Source organism: Tympanuchus pallidicinctus, unplaced genomic scaffold (genome assembly GCF_026119805.1).
Source record: "Tympanuchus pallidicinctus isolate F22 unplaced genomic scaffold, pur_lepc_1.0 scaffold11, whole genome shotgun sequence".
In the NCBI taxonomy this organism is placed as follows: domain Eukaryota; kingdom Metazoa; phylum Chordata; class Aves; order Galliformes; family Phasianidae; genus Tympanuchus; species Tympanuchus pallidicinctus.
This window is the reverse complement of record NW_026294627.1, coordinates 19,552,124-19,571,824: the sequence shown is the minus strand read 5'-3', so window position 1 is coordinate 19,571,824 and position 19,701 is coordinate 19,552,124. Positions and strand designations below refer to the sequence as shown.

At 37.0% G+C, this 19,701-nt stretch overlaps 1 protein-coding gene across 4 annotated transcripts in view; it reads right to left on the bottom strand.

The window, feature by feature from the left end:
* The window catches only part of PDS5B (PDS5 cohesin associated factor B), a 100,674-nt gene that overhangs the window by 43,120 nt on the left and 37,853 nt on the right, over nt 1-19,701 (bottom strand). For all 4 annotated transcript variants that reach the window (XM_052671124.1, XM_052671121.1, XM_052671123.1 and 1 more), the window contains exons 7-14: nt 18,813-18,893; nt 16,851-16,991; nt 8,767-8,882; nt 6,923-7,017; nt 4,750-4,895; nt 3,640-3,791; nt 1,962-2,075; nt 331-412 (exon numbers count right to left, since the gene is read on the bottom strand). In XM_052671124.1, the coding sequence (XP_052527084.1) occupies nt 331-412; nt 1,962-2,075; nt 3,640-3,791; nt 4,750-4,895; nt 6,923-7,017; nt 8,767-8,882; nt 16,851-16,991; nt 18,813-18,893 (927 nt within the window). The remainder of the gene's footprint in view (nt 1-330; nt 413-1,961; nt 2,076-3,639; nt 3,792-4,749; nt 4,896-6,922; nt 7,018-8,766; nt 8,883-16,850; nt 16,992-18,812; nt 18,894-19,701) is intronic.

The following is a 19,701-nucleotide window of genomic DNA, read 5'->3' as shown; positions in this document are numbered from 1 at the left end:
ATTGCTCAAGTTGGTAGTTAAAAATGGTATGTTGTTTTTCCTCTTTCAGGAGCCAGAACAACCCTGGCAGATGTAACTCAAACACTGGCAGCATGTATTTCAGCATCAAATCTCTGGCACAATTTTTAAAGAATTTCTTACGAGCATCTCTCTCTTCACTCCTACTGACAAAGGGCATTGCACATCTCTTACTGCAAGCGTAGTCTAACAATCAAAATATTTTCTGTCATTAAAAAGGATTTTGAGGAACACTGGCATTAATGTAATTAAAACAGGTTATATTTTTACCTAAAACATATTCACTGTGGAATAAAGACAAATGAAACTTACTTTTGGTTGTTTTATTAGGTCAACCAAATCTTTTACTTGATGTCGTAGCAGATTCTGACATTTCCACATTTCATTCAATGCTCTAAAAATTAAAAAAATAAAAAATAAAAAATAAAAAATAAAAAAAAAGGAGAATAGAACAGAAAAATCAAAGATGATGGAAAAGAGAAGGAGAAAGTTTTCTAAGTCTCCTATTCATTAAATAGCATAACATCTAACAAGAGCCTCCACATTTTTCTCAGTGTCAGACTCAGGAAGGTGCCTGTCATCCGAAATTTTATCACTGTGTGAGCAAACAGTAAATGTTCCCTAAAAGAATAACATGGAAAATTTAATTGACCATATTATACTGGAATAAAGAATGATTTCAAACATTTAGCTGCACTGCCTTTAAAAGTGGGTAATAACTGGTATCTGCCTTGTAAAGAACTTATTTGTACAAGACCAAAGTCACTCTTCTAAAGACGATCAAAGAAGCACGGTAAAGCAGATATTTAAGATTTTAATCATCAAAACAATTCCCAGAAAGCACCTACTAGGTGTCCAAAACTGTGAAAAGCAGGCACGATTAGACTTGTAAGGGAGGCATTAGAGAGAGTCTACAAAAGTGAAAATTAGCAATGAAGGAAAAATAAGTCATCTTTAAAAAAAAGTAAATCACCATTTTGATTTAAAAACTTGTAGAATCCAAAAGGAAAAGTCAGTCCCATTTAACTGAATATACTACATCTTCCAAATACATCCTGCAGCATATGAAAACTGTAGAATTCAAAAGCTATTTATTGTCTGAAACATCAAGTACTGAAAAAATGCCATTCCACATTTAGTTTAGCCCATACCAGAAATTACTACAACAGTAACTTCTTATTACTATGTTTTTAATTTCAGCATTACAACATTGTATTATTTTTGACTACATTATACAGAAAATGCAGGGCATCCAAACACCCAGTACTTCAATGCTGTAGTTGATTTTAGCCATTCTATGACATTATCTCCCATATGTGAAGAAATACATTTGATTTTTGAGCAGCCGGGAACTACGAAATGAAAAATGAAGTAAAAAAAAAAAATCAAGGAAATTCAATCAAACAGCAAACATTAAAATAGCAAAACTGTCATTAGTCTAGTTCACAATTTTAAGTTGGAGAGGGCAAATAATTGTCTGCTATAAACGTAATTGTAAGTAAAATGCATATGTAAGGAGAAGAGGCAAGCAAGCAATTTCTTCCCACTCTTAAGTCATCTTGGCTGCTAAAATGAGGACTGTACTAATTCCAAAGTTGTCAGATAAGATCTAGTGCTAGTAAATGCCACTAATCTATGCTACCTCTTTCCAGATATAGAAGGACTGACATGCACACAAGCTCTTTGGCAGCTCTTTGGCACTATATATATATATATATTTTTTAAGTTGTCTATGGTTAAAATGTACCACACCTTAAAAACCACCCTATCATTTTTTCAGACTCTCACTTGAGGGAGCATACTGTAAATGCAATACTGATAGTTTGTGAACTGCTCTTGTATGCTGGCTTAGGCTAGTCATAACAATTTAGGACTAATTTACAATAACAACTGTATTAAAAATTATGTTGCATTAAGTAAAAAAAAAAAAAAAAAGCACATACTTCACAGCATTTGAATCCAGTGTTGCGTAAAGGTAATACAAACATTTCATTCGTTCATTTGTTTCCAAGTTGTGAGGGACCATGTACTGAGCAAAGATGCGTTCAACAAGTAATCTGAAAGCAAGAAATTGACCTCAAATTGTTAATAAGTTCATTCAGAAATTCTCTAGAAATAAGTTCTGGCATATCAAGATTCAAAAGCCTCAAGGTGAGGCCACTTAACTTTCAGTAAAACTCATCTCTGAACAACAAGATACCTAAGGAAGTCATAATATTGACGTTAGCAGAACATTTATTAGCTGACATTATCAAAATCAGTTACATACATCTAGATAAAAATCAAAGGATGTCTCAATTATCAGCCTGAAGGATTAGTTTCATGGTCTGCTCTTGAGTTGATGCAATATAAGGGGCTTAAAATAGAAATAAAAATCATGTTGATTATTAGGCATTATCACAAAGCCCAGAAGGAGAACTCAGATAGTAGTCTTGGCTTTTCCCCTACTTCTCCCCAGCCCTTTCCCAAGGGGAAACGTTTATCTCATTTCTGTTGCTTCCATAGTGGAATTCCAAGTACATTCACATCGAAATTAATGAAAGTTCCTACTAGAACATGGAACATCCTTATTTAGAGACAGAATGAAACAAACTTTAGGTCTGTCAGTTACCAAAAAAGACTGTGAGAAGAAAGAAAATCACACCCATGTTGCTATCATATTGCAAACATTTAGTCTGAAAGTGAGAACAAAATCCTCATCCTTATGTGCCAGTTTACGTTACTAGAGTCTTCCAACAAGATCAGGTGGTCAAAATGCAAGCTCAGCTAGTTTTAAAAGATCTTGACATTTTCTTACTTTTCTTAAACTGTGAATGAGGATCTGATGTTCAAGACAATTCCTCCTATCTTCGTGGTATTAAGGAAATAATTGCTAATTTTGCAGGTGACATTTCTGGAGAGTACAATTTTTTACAAAGCCTTGTGTAGGTTTGTAATGTTATCTGTATTTGATTATCCTATGAAGAACAAAGATCCATCTCCAAAGCCATCAAGATGATATTGATTAGTCAAGGCAGACTAGCTCCCACTGTGGGTCCAGAGGAGGGTCAGGAAGATGGTAAAAGGGCTGGAGCACCTCTCCTATAAAGAAAAGCTGGGGGAGCTGGTCTTGTTTAGTTCTCAGAAGAGAAGGCTCTGGGAAGACTTCATTGGGTCCCTCCAATACTTGAAGGGAATTTATAAGTAACAGGGGGATCAGGTTTTTATGCTGTCAAATACTGACAGGGAAAGGATCAAAGGCTTTAAACTGAAAGAGGGGAAATTTAGGTTAGATGTTAGGAAGAAATTCTTTCCTCCAAAAGTGATGAGGCACTGGAAGAGGTTGCTCAAAGAAGTCGTGGATGCCCCATCCTTGGACAAGGCCAAGTTGGATGGAGCCATGGGCAGCCTGATTTAGTGGTTGGCTACTCTGCCCATGGCAGGGGGCTGGAACTAAATGATCTTTAAGGTCCTTTCCATTCTACGATTTCATGAAAATTTGGCTGTGGCCACAGAGGATTATGCACTTCTTCAAAACATACAGAATGAGTACCTTGCCAACACTTAAGCTCAGAGGAAAAACAGATTGAAAAGTTATCACACCTATCCAAAAAATATCCAGCTTCCAAAAGACTGGCTTACCGGTCATCAATACTGTTTTGATAATATATATGCAGAAGTTTATCTTTGATCCATGATATCTGTTTTGCAGCTTCTTTTCCTGCTTCTGACTGTAACGAATATTTCTTGTATATCTGTGCAAGTCCCATCATAGCTTCTTTCCTCACTCTCCACTTGAAAAAAAGAAATAGTGCCACAATTTAAATTTTAAATTATAATTTAATTTGAATTTTAAATTTAGCAGTTTAAAATTCAAACCTGAAAAACTCCGGAACTTCCTGATAGGTAATTTCCTATTCTTCCTCCAAATAAAATAGTTCATTTTTTCTTTAAAGTTTGAGTAATAAGCACAATATTTTCTCTTTAGGACAAACACTACACTACATCTATTATGCTAAACATATCAACATAGGTAAATACTATACGAGCACACCTCTTGAATTTAGAATAATAAGCAATTCAATCCAACACCCTTTCTCACAACCTGTATTGATACTTGAGATTGTATTACATCTGTAGCAGGAAAAAACATGTCACCAAACAAGAAGTCAAGTGACAATTTTAAGATTGCATACTTAACATAATATAACACACTATAACATAAACAGCAAATCTCCTACGCTTTGCCAAATAACCAAACAAAGCTAAACTAAACTTTCAGGCTGCTCACATTTGAAAGCTACTACACTCGCAGTCTTCCAATGATCTAATTAAAATTAAGCAATCCAGCTATCTCCAGTGGCAAAACAACTTGCATCAATAATCTGCCATACATTTTTGAAATCGGTTCTCAAAATCTCTTATGAAATACGTCAATGTTATAGAAGGGTCCAATTTTATTTTAAAATTATGAAAACTAGACAACTGGAACAAAGAGTAATCAAAATATAGTATATGTTGAAACACAGTTATCATAATACTACAGCACAACGAAAAATGCTGCAGTTCAGTCAGGGGCAAAAGGTGCCTCATTAAATACACTGCTTCAAAAAATTTTTGCTTTACATGAGTTTTCATTAGACATTTTAAAAGTAGTTCAACATTTTTAGAAGCATTACTTTTAAGAAACAAATCCAATTACAATAAGATGCAAGAGAAGAGAAGACACTATTGGTACTAATTATGTCTTACCCGCTTGTCCAGCGTTCGTTCTCTGACAAAATTAAGCAGGTGATCATTGACAAGCAGAAGATCTTTTTTAGCAGCAGTAACTATGGATACAATAACATCATGCCTTATCGCCTCTTCAGGATCATGGGACCTTACTTTAAGATACTCTGGGGAAATAAAAACAAAATAAGTACTTCATTTTAAGAACACAGCTTCAGCTACTTTTATTTCTCTAGAGGCTACCCCAACTGGCAGACATGGAAAACCATGGATTTCTACAGTTTGGAGCACTGACAGTAAGAAACCACTAATTTTCCTTCACTGGAATGTCTGTAATAAACTTCTCATTTGCTTAATATATTAAACATTTATTATACCTACATTAGCAACTATTATAGTCCAAGAGAATTGGAAGCTGAGTACACAGTGCTAGGAACTTGATACCCACACTATATGCATTTTAAAGCCTTACTTGTGGCTAGAGGCTACTCTCTTCCTGCAGACTCCTATATGCCCTTTGACTTACAGAGGGCATTACTTGCACTCCTGAATACAATTTGCTTACTTTCCAAATTGAATCTAGTTCAAATGCTCTAGAAACACTCCACAGTGTGAATCATGTAAGCACAGTAAGCTGAGGCAGATAAAAAAGCATACTCAAGTAAGCTAGATGTTGACTCAGACAAATCCTTATTTACTCAACTTAAAGCAATTTTTCTAGATTACTTTGGCACATTGCTTCTTATTTGTAGTACCACTAATCTTTTCCTACAAACATCTGACGATTTCTGCTGGTAAGTATCAAATGTTTTAGGAACTTTTATCATTTTAGAAAAGCACAAAACAGATGGCAAACTTCATTTATCTTTAAATGCATTCTAGCTTAACTTAGAAGCACACACTGGTAGGAAAATGCACATAAAAGGCCTTAAGATCACTGTACACAGCACACATCAGTGAAACACTAAGAGCATTAGGAAACACAAAAAATTCAAAGTTTGCTCTAAATCATCAGAAGTTACTGCACTCATTAGCATTCAGTGAATGATCATTCCCAAGCCTCATCTGAAATACCCACCCTTACTTGGTAATCAGCACAAATGTCAAAAAAAGAAAAGTGCATAAGCAACTGAAGTTATGAAATTTTAAAAATAAACAGCTTTTTGAAAAGAATGTTCCACATGAAAATGAACTAAAACAATTGAAGAAGATTGCCATTGCACAATTATTGTCTACAACACCAGTAAGAGAAATTCTTGAACAATTTGTCTGTGATAAGCACTGTGGGAAGAGAAAGGGGCAAGCTACGTTACATTTCTCAGAGGATACCATTAGAGGGGGCACAATGTCTTTCAGCAATTCTAAAAAAGAAAAACACCTTGAAAATACACTTCTGAGAATCTTTACCGTTCCCATTAAAGAAAAGTCCTAGGTTAACAATACAATAACTATTATGTGACTTCAGCTTGCACGTATTTGTCTAAACTGGCAAACGCTCAGCAGGCAGGAGGGAAATCCCATGCAATTAACAGCCCCTTAAATCTCCTCCTTAGGGAAGACGGTCAAACATACCACCTCCAAAGTGGGAGCTGAGCGATCAGGGGAAGACGCAGTCTTAACGTAAACTTTGAAAAAAGCAATCAATTCCATTAATTGCACTTTTATTCATTAAGACATAGGGGAGAGACAAATACCAAATGCTTTTATCCATGCCACTTGCCTTCCTCCTACAGAGATCTTGAATTACTGGCTGTATTTGATACGGAGGAGAAAGCAATGGCTGTGGTCACAGTTCCAAGGACTGTTTTGATACCTTAGATAGTGGCTACATAATATTTACACATTCTTGCTTTGTGGAACTTCAGTCTATACTCTGCACCTTAATAAATGCCATGACTAGTTAGCTGGCTGGGCTGCTTTTGCCTGATCCCACGGTGCTTAATTTCAACAGCAGTTGGGAATGCAACTACTCCCAAGACAAGGAAGGTACTCTCCTTTGGATTAAGGCATTCTTTGTATGCCGTCTCTTTATCTGAGAGGCAGCACTGGAAGGTAAGAGATTCTGCCATTAAGAAATCCAATCTCTATTATACCCTCCACAATGTCAGAGAACACTACTAAGTGTTACTACTACCCTTCCAGACTTCTCCACAAGACTTACAATGATATTTTCATGTTATAATAAGTCTGGTACCTGTTAAGTCTTTTGCTAGGTCGGGATGGTTCATAAGGCAGTGACTTGCAAATTTCACACATTCAAGACGAATAGGTACATGGATATCATTAAACCTATTTTGAAACAAGACAGAACATTACAACAAGAACAGTGACAACAACAACAACAAAACCATAAAAAAAATAGTCACTCATTACTCACTTATTTCTACACAATCTCCAATACTCCCTGAAAAGATTTTCACACTTCCTATGCACGTTTACATGCACAGAACAGCTCTAATTTCCTAGAATTCATTTGATCGTCCTTAAAAAAAGTCTTGTGCCCATGTATTGATTCCTGTTCTAAAGAGGAAGGGAAATATTCTCCCTGGTACACATGAAAAACTCACAGGCAGACAACAGTTATTTACTGAAAGATGTCTTACATTTTAAATACCATTTCTCTAACCTTCCAGCTACTTAAGCGTGAACTGTGAATCAGCACCTGAAAAAATGTTGTAAAATGCTGATGTTCCTCTCTTCATGAACCAATGGACACCTAACCTACTACCAAGTCCTAAGAACGATCCATATTTCATCTTCAGTAAAATTGACTTTTGAAAGACTGAACTAAATTTGATGCTTGAAAACTGGCATTTTCTCATGCTTAAGTTTGATATAAATAACGATACGAACAAAACTATCAACATAATAAGGGCTCCCTTCTTCCGAAAAATAAAATGCATTTTTAGGGCATCACAATGTCTGGTTTTGAACAACTTGTAATCAAATTTTATTACACTTTTTTGTACAAATGCTTATTTATCAAATAAGATGTTTCAAAAAATGTCTACTTTAGTAAAAGTTAGTTATGTTTTCTGAATGAAAATATTTAAGAATGGCTTCTCTACTAACAGCTATTTTAACTTATTTAAAGCCCTTGAAAAGTAAATACACGTTTGTGGTTCATAACTAGCTGAAAACAGTAATCATGAAAAAAATATATGACTACATTGTTTCATATTGCAACACAATGCATTATTTTATTTGGAATCCAATTTGATCTGTTATTTCTAAGTGAAATGGGATGTTTTAATTGTTACATACTTTCAAGCACAAAGCTTTCCCTCCATTAAGTTTCCTATACTCTTAGAAGCAGCATTTCTCTGAGGACGTTCTGTGTTTGATACCACTGAATGCGAAATTACTACAGCATTAATAATAATTAACAGAATTAACATAATTTATCTTTATTTACTCAAGAATATTTTCATCACAGCAGACATTCTTGACTTCTTTCTGACTACAAGTTCCAGCTTTATTTCCTGTATCAAACTGGCAGAATATTTCAAAAACAGAAGACTGCTTTCTGCACTGTAAATACTACATGCTTCTTTTAAAGTAGTCAAATTATACAAAGAATTAAAGCCAGAAAACAAATACTGTACATGAAAACTTCATCAAAAATAGATCTGGTAACATCCAATACTGCAAACATCACTTGATATTGTTTTAAAATTAATCCATCATTGAGTAGTGTCACTTGTAAAGAAATACAAATAAAGACAATTGTTTCTTTTTATTGGAAATAGCAGTAGAGATAGTGGCCAAAAAAAAAAAAAAAAAGAAAGAATTAAAAAGTGAGGACTTTTAATTGTCCACTCTGCAGAATCAAAAATGCAGAAGATGTATATAAAATAATCTCCTAACCATTATCTGCCAGATGTCAGACACAGCAGAGGGGGGCACAGTTAACTGTACCATTTGAGAGGAGAAAAAAAAAGGCGGGGAGAGAAGGAGGAGAGGAAGCTGTTTAAAAATACTGAATTACAATTCACTGAATGTTTTCTGCCTCCTGTGAGTGGAACTAACATAGCATACCTCCCCAAGTAGCACTGCCACAGGGGTTTGTTCTGAGATGCCAATTCTGAATCCTTCGCCCCAAACATTTTTGCTAGAAGTTTTACAACCTGCAGGCGTTCTTCATTGTCATTGCTCTGGAAAAAGAACACATTTATTAAAAGAAGTCAACCAACCAACCAACGCCACAAGCCTGCCAAAAAGCACGAAGTACTGTTTTGTACAGTTTTTATACCATTATGCACCTCCCCCACCATTCCTCCCAACAAGGAGGAAATCGCTATAAAAAAAATTTTCATGCAAATGTGTATCTTGAGAAAAAAAAAAACAAAACACATCAATTAATGCTGGGAAAAGACAAAATAACGAAGGCAGCGAAAACAAAAACAGAGGGAAAAAGCTTCCTGAACAAAATCTGGTGAAAAACACAGACATACATCTTTTCAAACTTCCAGTACAAGTGTTGCTGCTACAAAGTCTGATGCTGTGCCTATACAAACATATACAAAATCAATCACAGCACATAAGCCTCAAACCCCCACCTACTTCTCTGTAAGTTATCTAGGACATTCGCCTTATCTGGAACTGTTCTTCTCAACAGTTTTACTACAAACAAAATGTTTTCAGAGCACAGATTTCTAAAGCGTATCAAAGTACCCAACATCTTTCACACACAGTAACTGGACCTATATTTAAAGATGCTAAGTTAAAACAGATGCTTTTCTTCTTCTTTAAAAACTAACATTAGCAAAAATAAAGCAAGACTTTCTTTGGTACATTTCCAGTAGTGCTGGTTTGCACCGCACTTATTTAATGCAATACACAGCATATGAAGCTTAAAACATACTTTGCAAAGCTGTGCTAATATTTCTGCAATTGGTACATACTTACATACATGCAATTAGTACATACTTATACTCGTTCTTCATTGCAAAAAAAAAAAAAAAAAAAAAGAAAAAAAAAGCCAGCTGCAGCACTTCTTTGAAAGCAGAGCAGCAGAGCTGAGTTGGTGTTAACTACTTGATAATCACCTCTCATAACTTCCATCTTCTTTATTCCAACAGAAAAAGACCTTTTCCAATACCATTCTTTTCTGTCATCTTTTAAATTTTTATTAGTTCAACATCACAATTTGAACACAAAATAAAAGCCCATTGTAGTTATCAAAGTTCTGTAACACACCATTCTTAAGACCAGCTATTTCTCCTACCAGATTCAGCACCATAAATGAGCTGAAAAGTGCTCCAGTACGTCCTTTAATTCAGCTCCCTAAGAACAGTAAACGGATATTTAAAATCCTTCAATAGCAGAGGAAGATAAGTTAAGGATGAAGAAATCTCTGACGCTGTTGTCTTACTACATGACATGAAACTGTAACACTTTTGAACAAACCTCAGTATTTAATATTAGCACATTTTATCTGCATTTGACTAATTTTTCCAATTTGAATTCAGATTGACTATTTACCAAGTCACATACAGCCTCCTCTTGGAGTGCAGTTAGTAACATCTTTTTTTCCTCTCTAGTTTGAGTTCATAAGCATATGTTACATAATCAATTCTCAATTCCCCAATTTTTATTCTTATTAAATGAACCCACTGTTGTTATAGTCTCTCTTGCATATTCTACTTCTTCTACTCTACATACTCTTGTATATAGAATATACTCTTGTTTATTCTACTTGTTCTACTCTATTCCTTCTTCTGAGGAAAAAGTCAGTAACACAAGCTCTTGATAAACCATAATCCTTCCCCCCCGTGATGCTCTGTGTCACAGGACTTCAGACATTTTTTCTTAGGTGCAGCCCAATACTCTAATCTTGACCGTGTTCCCTAATGGCTCTCCAATAGGAATTGACACTGAACACACATTTCCAATTTCTTACACCCTGCTCAACAGCCACAGGCAGCCACAGTTCTGCCTACATCCTATGGACTCCCACTAACAGCAGCTGAAGGTGGTCAGACAGTTATGACCAGCAAGTTCAAAAGAATGGGCACTGATCTAGAGCAATTTAGGAGAAATATACATGACCAGAAACTTGTCAAAAATTTTACTGTGTCCAGAAAGAAAATTCTGAAGTAATAAAAGTCAGCATTTTACAAATTTTATTTATTAAGTAACATTGATTTGATAGAATAGAAAATGAAGACCTACAGTCCATTATGGTTATTCCCTAAATGCTCCCTTCATGAGCTTTTCATTCTCCTGAATATTAGATGAATATTCAATTTCAGTAATAAAGATTTCTAAACACACCACTGGATTTCTAAACACACCACTTTTTAATGCCAAAATCAGGCATTAATTACTGATCCTCACTATAGAGTGAGGTAAGTTAGATGAATTTCAATGAATTACCTCCTGTTGGTCCCTCAGTTCCCTCTCCAGAATAAGGTTAAAGAAATAAAATTAATCACAAACAAGAGGCAACCATGACTTTTGACACCAGGCTCCAAGTGTTAGAAGTTAGCAATACTCCTTTCCTGTTCAAACAGGAAAGCCATGGGAAACCTTTGCTAGCGACAGCCTGACAAAGGGGATCCTGCCACCTTTCCTCAACAGCCAGAGGGTAGTAACTTGATGGAGACAGAGGTGAATGGATACAAATCTACTCAGGGCTCCTTCTCATTTATTTTGGCTTCCCACATGCCCTTATATAGCAGATGTGAGACTCGGGAACTGGAAGAACAGGGTCGTGATGAGGCGGATGGTCCATCTAAGCTGGAGGAGCCGCCAAGGTCAGGCCAGCCCATCCTCCACACCACGATCATCTCAATGAAGAAAAACATTGGGCCAATTCACCCAAAATTCCACCCACCCTCATTCTACACAGAGACAGAAAGGGGAAAAAGTGGAAGCTGAGAAGACTTGGAATTGAGACAGTGATAGTTTATTAAGGAGAGAAGATGCGTGCACAAGTACCAACACAAGCCATTCTATGATTCTATGAAAGGACAGGAATTTATGCACTACTTCCCACAGGCAGGCAAATATCCCGCCCACTCTCAGCATGCATGTTTTTTCTTTTAGGAGATATTACAATCACAGTAGTTCTCCCTTCCTTCTCCTTTCCTGAGCTTTCATTGCTGAGCACATCCCCTTCCCAACCTCTCGTCTCACTGCAGCCTCCTAGCTAGGAGAAGAAAAAGCCCATACCTGTGTGAACACTGTTCAGCAAAAGCCAATGCATTAGAGTATTAGCAACAATGTTTAATCCACAAAGTCCAGCACCATTAAAGCTATTGCAAAGAATATTAACTCCATCCCAGTCAGATACAAATGGGTAAATGGTTTGTCTATTTTTATTCTGTACATGACATGCATGTCAATTCTCTTCAAGACTGCTTAAAAGATTCTTGGGATAGATAAGACAAAAAGCAACTGAGGGAACGAAGCACACAGCTGCATGTTTCAAAGAACACTGCTTACTGCCAGGCAACCTTTCACTCTTTATTTAAGTCAACATGTATAAATCCAACAGCAATTAAGAATTACCTGTTACTGACCAAAAGACCAGTAATAGTACCAAAGATTCAAGGTGACTGAACACTAGGTGGCCACATTGTTTAGATCCAAAAATATTAAAGATGTACAGAGTTGCTGGAGGACCTATGCTCTCTTGCAAGTCCAAAAATTGATCTAGTCATCAACAGGAAAGACCTTGAATTTTTCCAGACTGAAAACAAACAGCCTAGAACTTCGGTCAGACCCCCAGTCTCATGAAGAAACCATGAGGATTCTTGCCACAAAGACTAACAAGGAAGTTCAGGGAGATGGAGTGCAAAATACATGGAACCTGTCAGGTAACAAGTCACAGACATGTTGTTCACTTCCTCAAGACTCTATCAATTGTAGAGACTGAGAACAAGGCAGTCCAATCAAGTGGCAGCGGACAGTGGTCTGTGAAGCTCACTTTGTCATTGTGATTAAACCACCACCATTTCTAAAGTATACCACAAAACTGTTAGAAGCAAAGAAATCAGACACAACAGAGAAAGTCAGGTTCATGTGCAGAATTTACAACTAGAGGAAAAGTTGCTGATAGCAGGAAGAATCAGACTAGAACAGGATCTCTATCTCAGGGAAGCACCCAACACTAGTACTGTGAGGTTATCCAACTGTCAATAGGAAATATGCAAACAAGCCCTTAAGGAGCTAGTCGAGAGTACCTAAACCTTTCACAGTCCTCAAAGAACTGGGGAAAGTCCTTAAAATTGGAACAGTCAAGATCAACAGCATCTTGTTTTCCTCCTTCACTCTAACTAGAATTTATGGAAGGCAAGACACCAGCCTTTGCCATCACAAAACAGCTGCACATTGAAAGAACTTCACAGATCTCAGTCTGCCCCTCGGACACCCCTTTCATGGAACAAGAGTCTTCAGTAGCCACAAGTCTCCTGAACTCAATCAAGTCTCCCTGATGCATCTCAAACAGAAAGGAGGGAAAAGATGGACAAATTAGTGCATATTCCTTTTCAAGCCCTCAATACCAAGCAGCAAAATAAGCATGTCATCAGAACAAAGACACACTCTTTCTAGAATTTAAGTTCTCAACACCATTACCATTCTTCCAAGGTCTTGTCTTCAAATCACAACACCAGCTAAACAAGAGTAAAACCAGGACAACTCGTGATTTCCCACTTTGTTCTCAAATGGTATCCCAAAAGTTTAAGATTCTTTTTCCCTAAGTTGCCAATAATCAAGTACCGCAGAATCTGTCTTAGCTAAGCCCACGTAACATCATTCTTTCCTTATACAGATGACCAATTACTATTCCCAATTCATTTTAAAGACCTATGCCCTGCTGAGTTGACCTCCATTGCTCTCCAGGCTTCACGTGACAATGCCAGCACATTTTAAAAATCAACATTTAGCATCTCTACAAAACCAGTTCTTTATCGCTCTTCGCAGGTAAAAGGAATTTTTAGACAAGTCAAAATAACTTAGAAAGAACAGTTCTTAGATAAAAAATGACAGAAACTGCAAAGACCAACAAAAATACTTCGGTTCTTTTCAAATAATGTTTCACTGAAATGATCCAAAATACTGGCTGTGGTTTGAATTCATGCAGAGCTCATCAAGGTTGTGTCTGAAAATATCTTTTAAAGCATCTCACAGACTGGCACACTTGGTATGTAGCTCAGATGAAGCCTACAATAGGTCTATTCCACGTGGCCAAAATGTTTTCTAGCTCACCACTTTAGAAGTCAATTATAAAGCAAATGCACACTTTCCAAACATACAGCAATTACCCAATTTTTCTTTGAAAGGAACCTCTCACAGTCCCCATTTCTATTTGCTCAACACCTGAAAATAAGATCATGCTGACTTCTTCACTCCTCAAAAATTGACACTGCAAGTGCTGAGACAATCAGAGCTTTCTTTCAATCTCTTCCACTTTAGGAGTACTACAAATCTCTACCATCAGAGAAAAACAGTAACTGTCACACTGCATCATCAGCATTTGAGAATCACCCCTAGTATTTAACTTTTATTATCACATCAGTATATCCAAAAGCAGAAGCAGAGCTCAGTGAACAAAAATTAGATGTTTCTGCAAAACTATGCACGACCTAAACACACTCCATTCCTGCTTCTATTTAAATACCTAGTAGAGTCCCCAGCATGCAAGCTTGTATGGGTGAGCCCCTGAACAACAAACTATGCACAAAATTCAGAAAAGCCCAAACCATCTGGACAAGCTCGTAATAACATGCAAAGCTCATTGAATTTGCACTACTAAATTTAATTGGCCTTTATCCAAAAAGCACAACTCCCTTCTCCTATCAGAAGTCCCCTATTAGGGACTGCCAAACATATTTCTCTCCTTTACCACCCATTTGATCCAAGGCTTCATTAAGCTAACAGAGATACTGCTGTCCAATTTCTTTCCATTCAAATCAGCACAACATTCGCTGCCTTCCACCATAAGGCTCTCGAGTTTCTACTGTAATCATACTCTCCCCAGTGTACTCATACACACTTTATTTGGACCTGAATCCAAACTGCTTGACACTAGCTGCCACTGTTTAGTATAAAGCCACAGCTGTTGTTGGAGCACAGAGTACTTACACTGTCACTTGCAAGACTGCAGAAAGAACTTGTGCTAATCTCAGACAAGCTGACTGTAGTTCATTAATAGGTCAAAACATTCATCTTCAAAGTACTCTTTTAACCACAGGAAGGCCTCTTAACTCACTTAAAACAGGATTATACTACTCCATATAAAAGTTTTATGAGTTTGGAGTTTTATTTATTTTTACTATAAAAGATGTACCAAATTAGATGTGACAGCCAATAGGACAAGGCAAGCATACAACTTCATCCTTGTAATCTGAAGACACCCAGTGCAACAAAACCACTCACAGTAGCACTACCGTGCACTGCAGAGAATCACCGAGGCCTCCGGAGATTAACAAGAGATCAAGGAATAAGAACAGTAACAATGTAGCTATTAAAAGTTACACCTAATGGAAACATTTTAGCACTTGTAACATCCAGCGCTAAAAGCGCCAACCTCCTCACCCTTCGGGCTTCCGGCTGTAAGAAGCTGGAGTAGGACTGAGGAGAGAGGAAGCAACAAAATACATGCTTATGACCTAAGAAGAATATCCTAAACAAAGAGCAGGAATGCAGACATGAAGAAATTTCTCTTAAAGGGAGACTAAGAAACCAAGGAAAGGCTGAGAACCAAAATCACTCAGCTGATTTTGGAAGAAACAAACAGACAAAGCTCCTGAAGGAATTGAAAAAAAGGTTTGGCTACTAAACTTACTTATTCAAATGGTAAAAAGGGACATAAGCAGCATGAATAGAAATAAAGGAATATGCAAGTCAATGTAAAGCGTGGCACATTAGGAGCACAAGATGATTCAAGAAGCTACAGTTTTAAATGGACCTAAAATGGAAAGATGACTGCAATTACAGCTATGGAAAACACACACAAAAAAAAACCAAAGTAGCAGCATTTAAGATTAAATCTTATGAATAACAGCTTCAGATGCACAAACTGTGTTTTTATTGGAACTGGAACAGTGATTGTTCTCCATCTCTAGGAACAGGCATTAAAGGCTGAAAAAGATCTGCTTTAAAGACAAAAGGCAGGAAGTAAACTGAGGCCTACTTCTTTTTCCAGAAACATGAATTGAACAGGAAAGATACATTAGAAACAAATCATACCACAGCACAGCGTGTCTGCAAGGAAAGATTAGTGAAAAAACTGCAGATGTGATCAAGTTGTCATCTAATGAACTGGCTACAGGATCTTCAAATCTAGACTTTGTCTTTAATAATTAGAACACATCCAAACTTATAAAGTCGCCCACCGCACAGCAGCCTTTAAGTTTAGTGAGGAATTAAGTTTCCAAGTTTGTAACACTAAACCTGATCAAATTCCCCATGCTCTTGCACAGGAACCTTGTGGAACAACAAAATGAATTAAAACAAAGAATAGAAGAAAGGGAGCATCAGCTGCTATGCTGACTTTCTCCAAGTGATAAAGATGCACAGAAATGGCACACAGTCAAGAAGAAAAACATGAAACCAAACAAGTTTTTTTTTCAGGTAGAAGAAATGAGCTTGACTAAATCAGAGGTTCATTCACTGCAGCAATGAATACAAGACTTATTTCTGTTTCCACCTGTGAAAGACCTCCTATTTGATAGAAACTGCATCAGTTCCCATTAGCATGGGGTCCAACCTACCCCTGACGGATTTTGCTATTCAGAACAGATGTAGATTCCCTGCACAGCTAGTAGTGCAAAATGCTTTCACCACATTGAAGTCCTTCACAATAAACACTACAGTAACCAAGGACCACAACAGACCAGATTCTCAACTAATTCACAAATTAGTTTTAACACAAACTGTTTTAACATGAAGCTGTTGCTTGAACGATACAAACATGCACACCTGTATTTTACGTTGATACACTGAAGTTAAACTACTCTCAAGTGCTTTTGTGAGTTTTAAGCAATGCAGAGATGTGTTTTACATCTAAAAACAGGCAAAAAAAAAAAAAAAAGGACCATGTCAGTACAAAAGTTGTAATAATAGTGAAAAGCACATGTTTCAAAAGGACTGGAAGTATGAAAAATGCTTACCTTAAGTTTGAATTCAAGCTGGGGTAGAACAGAAAGCAAGAGATGACTGTCAATATTGTATAACTCCAGAATCAAGTCAAACACATGCTCTGACAGGTCACTAATTGATGTCTTCCCAAGCATCAGAACCTGATTGAAGAACTAGGAAGTAAAACAGAGTGTACATCAATAACAACAGTGTGTATATATGTGTATGTGTATAAACACACACACACACACACACACACACACAATTTTTCTAAATCTGAAGCCTGCCCACTGCTCAATCTATACCATAGTTTTACAGTTTAAAAGGGGAGGGGGGGGGGGGTACGAGGGTGCAGCAGAGAACAGATCAAGACTTTACAGCACATTATAGAAGATCTTGTAAATACATAATCTTGGTTTATGTTCAAAATTACATGTAAAGGAAAAAGCACAAGCAGTAACGTTTGCTTTACTACAGCAAGGCTACAAATGATTTCAGAAAGCTTTCAGCTGAACATCAGAAAAACATTCCTATGCAATCTCCTCTGAAACAGTAAGCTTGACAAGTGGGTTTGGAGTGAGAGTTTTCACTGGAGATACTTTTTAAATCTTAGAACATACTCAATTCCCAAGTACCACAGGTGTTAAAAGAAACCAACAAAAAGAATTCACAATTTTGCACTGTTTTCAAGCTCCTGAGGATAGCTTCCATCAGACTTACTAGATCTTTAACTACTTAAAAAAAAGCATTATTTATTTTCCCATTGTGCAACTTCATTCAAAAAATATTTATGTATGACCTCTCCTTCCTGTCTTCACTCTCCATGCACAATGCCTACGGATGTTCTTTGCTGTTGTTTTTCTTTGTTGTTTTGTTTTTACTACATTCAACTTGGCTATACTCTTCAACCCACTAATCACTTGTCCTCCTCACTACCTCTTCTTAGATTCTGTTTCCTCCTCTTTTTCTGAGAGGGAGACACTGAAGTTCTGCTGTCTTACCTTGTCATAGCTTCTAAATAGTCTTATCTCTTCTCCAGAACAAAACATCCACCACCAAAACAAACAAGCAAACAAAACAAACAAGCAAACAAAAGAAATCCATGCTTTGCTGCAAGCACAGTAAGAATATATAAGCACATTTGCTGGTGAAGAGTCCAGAAAACAAGTTCCAGGGAACTCGAGGGAATGGGATTGTTTAGTCCAGAGAAGAGGGGGCCCAAGGGATACTTTATCACTCCACAACTCCCTAAAAGGAAGTTGTAGTGAGGCGCGAGGTTTGGTCTCTTCTCCCAGGTAACAGCAGTAGGAGAAGAGGTAATAGCACTCAGTTAGGCTCTGGTTGGATATTAGGAAAAACTTCTCAGAAAGAATGGCAATGCACTGTAACAGGCTGCCAAGGGAGGTGATTGTTCCTGGAGGTATTCGAGAAACAAGGCATGCTGGGGATGGGCAGATGGTTGGACCAGAGGATCTCAGTCTTGTCCACACATAACGATTCCATGACTCTACTGTGTCTTCTGATCGGGTTAAGAATTAAAAGCAAGGTCCCTTAAGACAGCAGAAAGCGACTATTCACTCCATTTTAGAAAACAAAATTGTTAAGGACTGACTAGTTTCTATATGGTAAAGAAAAAGAGTCAAAGGGAGAGTATTTCAATAATTTAACAATTATCTCAAAGAACAATTATGAGTTTCTGAAGTCACACTGTTTTTCACACAGAGGTGGTGAGGCACTGGAACAGGTTGCCCAAGGAGGCTGTGGATGCCCCATCCCTGCAGGCATTCAAGGCCAGGCTGGATGTGGCTCTGGGCAGCCTGGTCTGCTGGTTGGTGACCCTGCACATAGCAGGGGGGTTGAAACATGATAATCATTGTGGCTCTTTTCAACCCAGGCCATTCTATGACTCTGTGACTTCTGGCAATTCATCCTTTTCATAACACAGCTTACTATTGGAAAATCTATTTCCTTATTTGTTTGCAGTCTTCACTTACATTTGTAATGTATGGTTCAATTGCTTGTGCTGTCCTCTTAAGCAAAGCCTTTGCCAAGTCGTAGGCTTGTTTGTTTAAATTCTGAAAAATAAAAACAAAAATTTTAAGTATATGAATTAGACTTAAAAAATAAACAGAAAATTTTAGATTTAGCATACATCAATGAACATATTAAAGGAACAGCATCTTTTCAATACTCTCAGGCATAAAGATAATACAGTCAAACCAAAACAAATCCAAATAAAGCTTAGAAAACTTCTCATAAATCAGAGCTTACTTTTCAGTTGCTCCTTCTAAGCCTGAATGCTCAACAATGTCAGTTCCTGCATTTTACTGTTGCTCAGCTTTGCCAAAAATTAGAAAAGCAATACAAAGTAACTTCAAGGCATTTACAGGCAACACTGATGCAAGACTCTCCACAAGAATGTAACATAAAGCAGAATCCTGCCCTTGAATCAAGTAGCTGCCTATTGATTAACATCACAGTCTCTCTAAAGTACCTCCCAGAGAGGTTTGGTATTTTGGCCTTCAACTTTAACCTATGAGTGTAAAGATGACAAGCTAACAAAAAATTAACAAACTAATAAACGGAAACAAAAGCTCATACTATTCCTCCTCCTCCATTCCTTTAATTAAGCTATTGCTCTGCCATCATTTCCTCCCTGGCCCACCACACACCATGCACATTTGCTGAGTCCTTTCTCCAATTTTCATATCACAATTATTTTCAAAACATTTTCAGAACAAAATGCAACCCAATTCTTGTGTCACCCACTGCAAACTTCACTGACACACTACAGTACTCGATACCAAAAACTATATATAAATGCTTAATAGTTACAAGTCTAAAAATACAATCCTTTCAATTTTGATGTTTTTGCAAAATAAA